A 13,383-nucleotide genomic window follows, 5' to 3' on the forward strand; every position below is an offset into this window, starting at 1 on the left:
GTCACACTACTGGCAGTATTCTCTAAGCCTCGAAGTAGTAAGAGATGGAGAAACAAAGCAGGGAAATCATGGATGTATAAAAATAGAGTGGTGAAATCGGGGATTTGAAATCTGGAAGAATTATCCAAAACATGGATTGGGATTGACCACATCTCGTCGTATACTTCCTGTGAAAATTCTCTAGTGCAAGACCATAAAGGTAGACCTTAGCAAGGGATAACAAAAAGGAAAAGGGAGGAATTTCTGAAATGCGTTCAACAGAAGTTCCTTAAATCAGTTTGTTCTTAGTCTAACTGAACTATATTGCTGGATCTGGTGGGAAGTGAGATGGGACAAGTGTCTGTGGGGGACAGTGATCATTACATTTAAAACTAGTAATGAAAAGCAAGGAAAAGTTGAAAGAAAAATGACTAAATTGGAAGAGGGTTAATTTTGGTGGGATGAGGGGGGGGACCGAACCATGGTAAAATACAAACGGAGACTTACAGGAAAAACTGTAAAATAACAATGATCTATAAAGGAAGACATTCTTCAAGCACAAGGCAGATACATAATGTAACAGAAAAGAAAGGAAGGGGAGGTCAAGGTGCATGCCAAGATTCGAGTGAGTATTTTAATCAGTGTTTATAGAGGAACAGCTGTTGATAAATCGTGATGTTATAGATAAATGGATTGGATGATGAAAATTGATAGGTGCAAAATATTAGAAAGGCTGGTTATGCTTTGAGTGGATAAATAGATCAGCCTGGATGGTTTGCATTCAAGTTGTTCATGGGAGTGGGGAATGGGGAGTGGAAAGGCTTACCATGATTTTACAAATTTTTTGAAATATGGGGGAGGTGCCAGAAGAGTGAAATGAGGCAAAAGTGACACTCAAGAAAACGTGCAAGGACATACCAGTAATTACAGGCTGATCAGTTTAAGATCAGTGATGGATAAGGTTTTAGAAACTAGGTGATTCAAGTTAACAGAAAGTCAAAAGGATTTGTAAAAGGCAGACCCTGCTTGACTAATCTAATTGATTTTTTGATGAAGCAACAGAGAAGGTTGATGATGGGAATGTGATGGATGTTATCTGTATGGATTTTAAGAAAGATTTTGACGAAGTACCGCATTAAAAGGCTGGCAAACAAATCTGAAGCTCATGAAACAACATGGCTAGTGTCAACTTCAATAAATATTTGGCTTATGGACAGAAGACAGGAAGCCACAGTAAATGATTGCTTTTCAGGCTGGAGAATGGTAGACACTGATGTTCACATGGGTCAGTGTGAGTACCATAGCTTTTTTGTTGTATCTAAATTACTTGGATGCTGAAGCGGAATTCAGAGTCAAATTTCAAACTGCGTCTACACTGCAAATCATGGAGTGGCAGCAAAATGATACCAATCAACTCAAACAGCACATAGGATACTCACATACAATGGGCAGATGAGGGTAGATAGACTTTACTGCACTTTGGCAGAAGGAACAGGGTGAGGCAAAATAAGCTTAATAGCACTATCTGAAGAGTGTGGAAGGGCGGAGGAACTAGGGTTCATGTGCATATCCCTTTGCATTGTGCACAGCTTGAACTCCCTGGCTGACTAAAGATAAAGATTAAAAATGTTACGCAAAACAAGCTCAGGAACCTGATGTTTATCACATTGCAGAGAACTAATCTGTGTATAAAAAGTACAGGGCAGAACTGAAATTAGAAAGAACAACAAGGGTTAGTTTAAGAATAAACTAGCAGATGTCATCAAAGAACATACAACACTTCTATGAGACATCCATATAGTAGTGCGTGCAGATTTGGTCCCCTTACCTCCAAGTGGATGTTATTGCTTTACAGGAGTGCAACGAAGATTCACCAGACTTGTTCTGGGGATGACAGGACTAACTTGAGAAGAGATGAGAATCAAGTGAAAAAAGAAATAAGGAAATCAAAGAGAGGACATGAAAAAATACTGGTAGGCAAGATTAAAGAAAACCCAAAGATGTTTTACCAGTGGATAAAGAGCAAAAGGATAGTTGAGGAAAAAGTGGGGCTATCAGAGATGAAGGGAAATTGTGTGAAGATGCAGAGGATATGGGAAGATGCTTAAATGATTACTTTAGTCTCTGTATTCACTAAGTAAAGGGATAATGCAGACATAGCAATCCAAGAGGAGCAGTGTGAAATGGAGGAGTTGGAATACTTAGAAGCAGATAAGTTGCCAGGACCAGATGGAATTGTTCCCCTAGGATGTTGAAAGAGTTCAGGGAGGAAATAGCAGATGCTGTGTCTAGTGAAGATTGGAAAATAATGTTCATAGGGAAGGTGCTATAGGCCTGGAGGAATGCAAATGTGGTTCCATTATTTAAGAAGAGTATGACAAAAATGCCAAATAATTATAGACTGGTTAATCTTACATCAGTAGTGGGCAAATTGTTAGAATAATCTAAAGAGATCAGATAAACAGTCACTTACAATGGCAAGGACGAGTCAGGGATAGTCAGCATAGTTTTAAGGGAAGGTCGTGCCGTACAAATTTAATTGAACTCTGAGGCAGTGACAAGAAGGATTGAGGAAGACAGTATAATGATTATTTGTCTTCATGGATTTTAGTAAAGCATTTGACAAGGTCTCATGTGGCAGACACGTCAAAAAAGTAAAAGCTGATAGGATGCAGGATAATAAGGCAAGTTGGATCCAAAATGACTTAGTAACAGGAAACAAACGGCAATGGTCGACGGCTGCCTTTACTTATCAAAAGTTGCTTCAAGTGGTGTTCCGCAGGGCTCAGTGTTGGAACCCCTGCTGTTTGTTTTATATATCAGTGATTTGGACTTGAATGTGGGGGGCATGATTGGGAAATTTACAGATGACAAAAATTGGCTGTGTAGTGGATAGTGTAGAGGATAGCTCTAAGCTCCAAAATGATGTAGATGTGTTGATGGAGTGGGCAGGAAAGTGGCAGATGGAGTTCAGCTGTGATAAGTGTGAGGTAATGCACTTAGGGAGGTCAAACAATACAAGGGAATATGCTCAGAGGGTAGATGAAGTGGGAGATGTTGGTGTGCAAGTGTGCAGATTCTGACAGGTAGCAGTACAGGTAGATAACATTGTAAAGGTGGCATATGGAATACTCTCCTTCATTGGCAAAGTGTAGAATACAGAAGTAGGGATGTAATGGTGGAACTGTATAAGATACTGTTGCAGGCACAACTGGAGAGTTGCATGCAGTTCTGATCACCACATTATATGAAGGATGCAATTATTCTGGAAAGACAGCAGAGAAGATAAACTAGAATACTGCCAGGGTAAGAGAACTGAAGCTGTGAGAAGAGATTGACGAGGTTGGGGTTGTTTTCCTTCAAACAGAGAACGCTGAGGGGTGATATCATGGATTTCAGAGTAGTTTTGATAAGGCTGATTGACAGGGACAAAGTCATGTGCTTAATGGGAGGAGCTAAGCTTGCAGGCAGGAAATAGTTTGTTTCATTTTTAAAAATAGAGCAGTTAGAACATAGAACAGTACAGCACAGGATAAGCCCTTCGGCCCTCGATGTTGTGCCAAGCTATGCCCGAACCCAAGATCAAGCTATCCCACTTCCCATCATTCTGGTGTACTCCATATGCCTATCCAATAACCGCTTGCAAGTTCCTAAAGTGTCCAACTCCACGATCACAGCAGGCAGTTCCACACCCCAACCACTCTGAGTAAAGAATCTACCTCAGACATCCCTCCTACATCTCCCACCATGAACCTTATAGTTACATCCCCTAGCAACAGCTACATCTACCCGAGGAAATAGTCTCTGAACATCCACCTATCTATCCCTCTCATCATCTTATAAACCTCTCAAGTCATTTCTCATCCTCCTCCACTCTAAAGAGAAAAGCCCTAGCTCCCTCAACCTTTCCTCGTAAGACCTACCCTCCAAACAAGGCAACATTCTGGTAAATCTCCTCTGCACTCTCTCCAATGCTTCACAACCTTCTTATAGGGAGGTGACCAGAAATGCACACAATATCCCAAATGTGATCTCATCAAGGTTCTGTATGGTTGTAGCATAACCCCACGACTCAAACTCAAACCTCCTGTTAATAAACGCTAACACACTATAAGCCTTCTTCATGGCTCCATCTACTTGACAGGCAACCTTCAGAGATCTGTGGGTATGAACCCCAAGATCTCTGTTCCTCCACATTCCTCAGGACCCTGCCTTTGACCCTGTAATCCACATTCAACTTTGTCCTACCAAAGTGAATCACTTCATACTTATCAGGGTTAAACACCATCTGCATCCTATCAATGTCTCTTTGCAGCCGACAACAGCCCTTCACCTCGCCCACTACTCCACCAATCTTGGTGTCATCAGCAAATTTACTGACCCACCCTTCAGCCCCCTCCTCCAAGTCATTAATAAAAATCACAAATAGCTGAGGACCCAGCACTGACCCCTGTGGTACACCACTGGTTACTTGTCTCCACTCTGAAAATTTTCCATCCACCACCACCCTCTGTCTTTATGAGATAGCCAGTTACTTATCCAATCAGCCAAATTTCCTTCTATCCCACACCTCCTTACTTCATGAGCCGACCATGGGGAATCTTATCAAGTGCCATACTAAAATCCATGTATACGACATCAACTGCTCTACCTTTGTAGACACACTTGGTTACCTCCTCAAAGAATTCAATTAAAATTTGTGAGGCAGGACTTGCCCCTCACAAAACCATGCTGGCTATCCCAGAAGATTAAGCTGTATCTTTCCAAATGGTCATAAATCATATCCCTAAAGACCTTTTCCATTAACTTACCACTGTAATAAGGCTAACTGGCCTATAATTACCAGGGTCATTCCTATTTCCTTTCTTGAAGAGAGGAACAACATTTGCCACTCTCCAGTCCTCTCGCACTATCCCCGTGGACACTGAGGGCCCAAAGATCAAAGCTAAAGGCTCCGTAATCTCAGCCCTTGCCTCCCAAAGTATCCTAGGATGTATCCCATCTGGCCCAGGGGACTTAGCAACCGTCAGGTTTTTGCTGACTAGGTTGCCAGAAGAAATAGATGCCTCTGCCTCTCTCTCTCTCTCCAGAGATATTCTGAAAGATCTAGGAGTGTTAACTTAAGGCAAGCAAGCATGCCTGTGTTTTGCTAACTAATTTTGAAGAGCTTCAGGGATTGTTGCAAATTCTGAATTAATTCTTTAATTCCATTTATTCATTCCATAGGAGGACTGATGCCTGAATTGGGACTCAAGATACGTTAACAACTAAGAATTTTATCTTGTCACGTTTCTGTATTATTCAAGGTTAACCTAATTCATTTGTTAGAATTAAGCTGTTATTCATGAAGTTTTTGATAAAAGCTTTCCAGTGTGTCAGCAGAACTGCATCTGGAGTGAAACATCTCATCCATGCTAATACCAAAACAGAATATTGTCGACTTCTTTTAAGGATCTAGTCTGGCTTCATGATATATCTTGGGATTTCTAATCTGATCTCTTAGTATCAGTCAAGAGAAGATTCTCCTGGCATCTTATCCAATCAAGTACCTAAAGAATTTTTTTTAATGTTTTAATGCAATTCCTTCTCAAAGTTCTTAGAAGAGGTCCAGCCTATTCAATCACTCCTCAAAGTTAAGCCAGGCATCAGTTAAGTGAACCGTCACTCTACTGTCTAAGACAAAGGCTATCCTTCTTCTGACCAAAACATTACCCAGTACTTTAGATGTAGTGTCAATAAAGCCCCATGCAATTGCAGGAAGACTCGCTTACTATTACAAACCCTTTGCAATAAAAGGAAACCATACAATCTTTCCGAAGTGCTTGCTGAGTATTCATTAACTTTGCAATTCATGCACTCGACATTCAAATCCCTCCAAACACCAACACTTATCAGTCTATCATTTAAAAACTCGATCTATTTTTTCTTTTGAAGTAGATACCTTCACATGTCAGTGCATTATATTTCATCTGCCAAATTTTTGCCCACACAGGTTGTCTGCAGCCTCTCTGCATCCTCCTCACAGCTCTCTTTCCCACCTTTAATACTTCAGCAAACTTGTTCATACATCAGTCTGCTGGATCCATGACATTGATATAGCTTGCAAATAGCTGAGACCCAAGCATAGAATCCCTGCAGTAACCAATTAGTAAACCCCATTTATCAAACCACTTGCAAAATTGGGGTAATCTCCAGTACAACACCTCCAAATGCTTTTTGTAAATTCAAATACATTACATACACTGGTTCCCATTTTCCACACGATTAATCACAATCTCAAACTGGAACAAACTTGTCAGACACTATTTACCTTTCACAATGTGACTGACAGAGCTAACACCAGACCATGATTTAAACATCTGCCTAATGGCAGATTCCAGCATTTTCCACATTACTGATGCCAGGCTCACTGACCTATGGTTCCCTCTTTATTCCCCATTATAATTTCTCCTGTCTCTGCCTCAAAGGAACCTAGTAGTGAATCTCGAAAAATGTATAAACATTTGCAATGTTTTATGTCTTTAGTTTACTCTCAGATCCTATTTTCTCTTGAACAAAAATTTGCTAATCCTCACTGAAGTTGAAGTCTTCAATTCTAAGGTTTACTCCCCTTTTTGGCACCACAATTCTCCTCTTTTAATGTAATACTGTGTTCAAATCACCTAGTTAGCTAATAGTTCACGGAAACAGAATCCAGGAGGCCATTCAGCCCATCGAGTCTGCACCAATTGTCTCGCCCAGGCCCACCACCCTGCCCTATCCCCGTAACCCCACAAATTTAGCATGGCTAATCCAACTAACCTATACATCTTTGGACTGTGGGAGGAAACAGAGCACCTGGAGGAAACCCACGCAGGCACAGGGAAGACGTACAAACTCCACACAGTGACCCAAGGCTGGAATTGAACTTGGGTCCCTGGCACTGTGAGGCAGCAGTGCTAACTAGAATGCCACCATGTCACCCCTAGTCTTCAGTTAGACCACTTCATCCTTTGTTTCCTTTCAGGGATTGTTGCAAATTCTGAATTAATTCTTTAAATTTTTGCCAAACCTATCACAGCTTTCAGTCTAGTTTTCCTGTCCATCATAGCCATTTTGCCCCTAGCGCCTTTGTCATTTCACTTGTTCAGTTTTAAGACCCAAGTTTGTCCTTGGCTAAATCACTCAAACTCATAATAAACTACGTTATAATCACCATTATCCACAGCCTCCTTTACTACATTAATTAATCTTGTTCAATTGCATAATATTAGATCTAAAGTGGACCACTTCCGAGTAAACTAACTTGAACATATTCTCATAAACTCATCCACTGCGTTATTACTGCAAAGCTGTCTTTGCAGACTTTAAGGAGTTGCTGTGTTGTCCTTGTTACATGCACTTCTGATTTCTTGACTTATACTCTGCCCACCACGATGGCCCATCTGGCAGTCTACAAACTACTTCCACCATTGTTTGCTGCCCTCAAATTCACTGGCTAACTCTAATTAATTCTACATCTTAATTTTCTGAAAATCCTTTATTTCTACTGTCTTTAGAATATATCTTACTGGGGCAACCTCTCCTCCATTTTGTCCATCTCTTATAGAATTGAAAATAGGTTATTTATTTTCCTAACCTTGGCCACTCCAACTGTGTCTCTGTAATGGTTATTAAATCAAAGTAGTTCATTTCTAACATTAAAACAAAATATTGTGAATGCTAGAAATTAGAAATGTAAACAGAAAATACTGGCAATGCACAGCATCCATGGCCTATGACCTTGTGTCATTAGTCTGAAATACTAAATTCTTTTCAAGTGACAGATGACTCCCGATCTGTTGAATGTTTTCAGCATCTTTTTAAGATTTGTTTTGCAACATCTGCATTGTTTTGTATTTGCACAGACCTCAGAACGTGTTAATTCATGAGCACCAAGAATCCAGGAAACTATAATTTACCTGACTAATACACGGATTAATCACTGCATGGAGTAAACAATTAAACATCTTTAAAATTAATTTTACAGTGCAGCTTAGTCTATAGACTCTCGATACATACAGAAATAATAAACAATCCTAATTTTTTGTACTTAAAATTTATCTCATACATTGCTGCATACTCTCATAGGCTAATTTCATATTTAACTGATTAGTTGCACATTTAATGGAACTTAGCATTTTAAATTCTTCAGACATTTATCGCTAATCAAAAACTAAAATAGGTACATCACCCCAAAAATACAATAAAACTACTTTTGTTTTTACCAGCGTTTGACCTTCTCAGGGTTCTGAAATGCTGTCCAGGTTTCCGGCTCAGGTTAGGCCTGCATTGGAGTTTATTCATTTCTGTTCTGTTATATTGTGCGCTGCCTGAAGTCACTGTGCAGGAACTACCACTAGATGCACTGCTTGATTCACCATCTGTGTGCTTGGCTGTAAATGCTAAAAAAAATTTTTTTACTTAATGGCTTTGTCGATGAAAAACCGTTATAAAGATTATACAAAAGGAAACCATGATCTTAATCCTATGTAGTTTTTTGATTTTAGATCTGAACAAGATTGAAGAAAATAATTATCAGGTGTGAACTTTCGCAAATGTTCTATCCTGTAATCTACATGCCATTAAACCCCTCCCAAAGCAAATCCTTGATTAAATATGAGCAAATATAGCAACCTGATTATTAATGTGCTGAACATTTCCTGATAAGCATTGCACTCCTTAAATATAACTTTCAAATGATTTGAATATATCACCAAAAAAAAAGCTGTAAATGAAGCACTTATTTTTAAAAAGCTCAACATCTAAATTTGGATGTATGTACACAAAAGCTGACAGTCAAATTATAAAGGCACCATTTACATCAAACTTCAAGGGACATCAAGTAATTCTCGAAAGGAAAGTACACCCCTTGAATAAAGAAATAATGCAATTATATAGTATATCCATTAGTTTTTGCAAGAAGGCACTTTGTGTACTTTGCCAAATCAGCAAATGGTCAATTTGTTTATGGAACCTGGAATTACAAAAGAAAAATGTAAGAAATGTACTGAACCAAAGACAATTGTGGCTCCTCAGTTTAAAAAAACTATTCTCTAACCCTCAACAGTAACCAGTACTGTAATGGGAAAGAAGAAACCAAGTTTAACTGTGTTAACAGTATCTCAATTTTAGTAGAGGAGGAAAGCCAGTCAGCTCCTCCATTCCCTGACCAAATCACAGTAACCTACAATTTATCATATGATTCCAGAGTCTTTTTCTTTCATTATCCCAAATTGAAAGTTTCTTACTTTGAGTGAAGAACTTTTTTTCCTATTCTTTCAGATGTGAGCTTTGTTGGCAAGGCCAAGATTTGTTGTTCATCCGAAATTACCCTCAAGAAGGAGATTAGCACCTCAATGCCATAAGGCAGTTCCAGGATTTTGATCCAGCAATAGTGAAGGAAAGGCTGGATAGATCTAAGTCAGGATGATGAGAGGCTTGGATGAGAACTTGCAAGTGGTGGTGCTCCTATGCACCTGCTTTCCTTGTCCTTCAATGTGGTGGAGTTTGCAGGCTGGAAAGTGCTTTTGAAGCAACCCTGGGCAGTTGCTGCAGTGCAAATTTAGATGTGCTGATGGTCAGTGGAGTGAATGTTTGAAGGTGGATGGAGCACCGGTCAAACAGGCTTCTTCCAGGATAGCGTTAAGCTTCTTGAGCTGCACTCTTCCAGACAAGTGGAAAGTATTCCATCACATTCCTAACTTAAGGCTTGTAGGAGCTGTACAGACTCTGAATTAAGAGATAAGTTACTTGCCATAGAACAGACATGAGAATATAACCTTTAGTTTCAGCAAAAAGATAATGGAAGTATCTGGTTTGAGATTCTGGTAAATGTACTTAGTGACTGCATTTCAATGGGTGGCCTGTGTATAAAGGTCAGAGTTCAAAGTAGGGAAACAAACAATGAGTGGCCTCTTTATGGAGAGATGTCTCCATAAAGGGATTTAAATTATTCATGTAAATTTTCCCAGATGTGGAAGGTGGGTAAGCAGGTCTTAAAGTATCAATTTCATTTTAAGATCAAAGGACATGTCGGGGAATGGAAGATAATTATTTGAATCTCTATCTGGGGCTGATGTGCACATAGCCTTGAGGATACATTGCAGGAAAATCTTTTTTGGTCAGGTTTTATCTACATGCTTTTTCTTGAAACAAATAGTCATTTGGAGTCTAGAAGTAGCTTTGAGCAGCAGATAGAGAAATCTGCCAGGAGTTTTGGACCAGAAGCAGAGAGCTATCACACACGAGTGTTATCTGGTGAGAGTCACTAAGCAAGATTTCAATGAGGCCCCTTCTTAGTTAGAACATTCTCAATCGTCAGGTGCTTAAGCACAGTTAGAGAGGCATTTAGCCAGATAGCAGCAAAAGGATCCCAAGAAATCTTTGTCCTCAAAAGCAAAGGAGGACCCTGTGGAGATTGTTGGAATTGTGGCACACCTTGGTTTTATCCCAGGAGAAACAAAGGAACTCTAAAGATCCTGTAAAAGTCTATGGGACTCAGGTAGAAATAAAACTGGAACAGGAAGTGTCCCATTGAGATTTTCAGGCTTAAAAAAAAGTGTTAATGAAATACTGTTACGTTTGTAGCAGTTGCTTTGTTTAATTGTACAGTGAAGTATTTTAGTGGAAAATTAGAAACCTTGTGTTGTAATTCCTTCAGTTAACTGGGAGACTGAATTCCTTTCTAAATGTTGCTGGTCTCCGCAGGGATCATAATACAATTCACTGGTGAACGGTGTCCCCACATTAGATTTTACCTCAATGGCATTTTAGATTTTTCACTTCCTCTAAGTTCCCCTCCATCAAAGTTAAACAAGTTATTTTCCTTTTCCTCAATAACTCAGTGCTTGGACATGAGCCTTATTTCTCCTCTCCTGTGACTGGGTCAGCCCTATATTTCAATGACCAAGACTTCACACACAGTTGGGGGTGGGGGAATTGTTCCATAGGGAGTCAGGGAAGATCAGTACAATTGTTACCCAGAAGCTGGAAGTGGCTTTAATTCTTCTAATCTTTCCAGGTAACTATTGTAGTAAGATGTTCAGAACTATCCCAAATAATTTCCAGTGCAGGGCAACTGCCCAAAGGAAGTCTGAACATCCTGGGCAATTGCTTGTGCAATCCTTCCCTAGCAGCTTCCAGGTAAGCATTTGCCAGCACATCTTTGAGATACCCCCAAGATACAAGTTATGGTCCTGAGTCTGGCCAGAGAACTGCTTAGCTACGTGATTCTGCTACACCATTAACATAGCCAACACAAAGATGGGTATTGAATCTACTTACACAAAAGAAATAGGGATAGAAGAAACAGTATATAAAAACCATTTCAAATACTTTGTTTAATTTCACATATATAAACAAAATTTTTAGAGCAATGGAAAGAAAAATCATCCACCCAAATGATCAGTATAGGGTTCACATAGGAAAGTATGTTTTAAGAAACAAAGATTATGCCAAAAGCAAACAAATATCCAACATTAAATGCAGGATACTTAGATTAGAACATGTGTTCTTAATAGACAGTGGCATTCTAATTGCATGTTGAATGCCCCTAGTTTTCACTGCTAAACACAATCATATATGCATTAGGTTGACTCAGCATAGTAATGATAGGGCAGAGGTAGGTTATGGCTCACACAAATCTGAGTTTGAGAGAAATGAAACAAGGTATAACCAAAGCTGTTCTGGAAAGGTGCGATACATCTTTTAATAACTGACATCAGTGGATGGATGCGGGCAAATCAGGCAGACAGGGTTAGCTCCCACAATCTGACAATGATGTGTCAAGTCAAAAAATGGCAAGACTCAATTACTTAGAAGTCCTTCCAGAAGTTTGAATATTGGCCAGTCTAGAACCCGCTATTCAACAGGGACAGAATTTACAGTGCAAATGATTTGCTGCGACATGAGGCCTTTGGTCACTGTTCGTCCATTGTAAAATAGACCTTGAGACTTTCATTCCTGGCTACACCAGATAAGTAAATGGACTTTGGACAAATAATTCAGAGAACTTGCTCAAATTGCGTCATGGCAGTTTGAAAATCTAAAATACAGTTTAAAAAAAATGTGTGATCAGTAGAAGTGACTGTGCAGTGTCCAATTATCACTAATGCCCTTTAGGGAAGGGAATCTGTTATTCTTATCTGGTCTAACCAAAAGATATCTCTAGTCCAATATCAAGATGGTGACTCAAATGCAGCTTGAAGCTCCTTAGCAAACAATTCGGCTGTATTAATCCATTATGCAGTGGTTCAAGACAAGCAGGCAACCATCCCTGAGGCAGTTTGGGACAGACAATAAAATGCAACAATGCCCAATCTTGAGAAGCTTTAAAGACAGACACTGGCTTCATTGGAGACAGTTCATATTAATTAGCACATGACAATTATTTCCTGTTGAAGATAAATATGTAATAGCATTTCAGTTAAGAGGAATAAAAATAAGATAAATGTTCATGTTATACACAATCATTAAACATACTGAACAATTCCAGGCCTGATAAAATATTGGCATTTGTGCCCTCAGTTACCTATGCCCCAAAGCTTCGGAATACTCTACTAAATAAAGATATTAAATTTCAGTTCAATCTCAAAATCTGGCAGAATTCAAGACCAATGATCACTTAGCATGCAATCCCTGATTATGATCATAACTGCATCAATATGCAAATCTAATTTAGCAAAACAGCACTCCTGAGGAGTCTGAGTTTCCAGTTTCTTGGCTCTGACCATTTCCTTATCACCACAAATGGCCTGAGGCAAAACGTTTCTTCCTTGGAGGTTCAACCAGTCTTAATCCCAACAGCATCCTCTTTCGTATGGCTAAACTTCCTCTCCCCTTGAAAATTTCTGCCTCATCAAAATAACACTGCAGATGGAAAACTAAGGATCCTGAGAACACCGGACTGTTTGTGGGTTGTGTGCATCATGGCATGGCCAGGATTTATTATCCATCTTCAATCACTCTTTTGAGCCTCTAAAGGTGACTGGCTGTCAAAATCATCCTTCTTTGTGCTAGGTTGACACCAGCCAATGGAGTCCTCCCTACCCAACACTGCCACCCTCTTACCCTGACTGACTTGAATTTAATAAGACTCACTGATGCTACATCCATCAAAAACTGCAATGATGTTAGGGTCAGTTACTCTCACGTCACCTTTGTGGAACATCTGAAATGTTCCTTGTTCCCTGAACTGCAAAAATCTCATCAATCTTCCATCTAATTTTTTGCCCTTTGACTTCACATGGTTCACCTCAAACATGTCCTTTCCTCAATTTCTTCGTCTCTATTACTGGGAATAGTCAACCATTATCCACCGATAGCCAGCTCATCTTCTGCCATTTCCACTAACTCCATCATGATGCCGCCATGGAACACTTCAGA

At 39.6% G+C, this 13,383-nt stretch overlaps 1 protein-coding gene across 4 annotated transcripts in view; it reads right to left on the minus strand.

Moving 5' to 3' along the window:
- The window catches only part of asxl1 (ASXL transcriptional regulator 1), a 102,686-nt gene that overhangs the window by 24,334 nt on the left and 64,969 nt on the right, over nucleotides 1–13,383 (minus strand). For all 4 annotated transcript variants that reach the window (XM_080204819.1, XM_080204821.1, XM_080204818.1 and 1 more), the window contains one exon: nucleotides 8,226–8,402. In XM_080204819.1, the coding sequence (XP_080060945.1) occupies nucleotides 8,226–8,402 (177 nt within the window). The remainder of the gene's footprint in view (nucleotides 1–8,225; nucleotides 8,403–13,383) is intronic.

Source organism: Carcharhinus amblyrhynchos, chromosome 16 (assembly GCF_965287045.1).
Source record: "Carcharhinus amblyrhynchos chromosome 16, sCarAmb.v2.hapA, whole genome shotgun sequence".
NCBI lineage: Eukaryota > Metazoa > Chordata > Chondrichthyes > Carcharhiniformes > Carcharhinidae > Carcharhinus > Carcharhinus amblyrhynchos.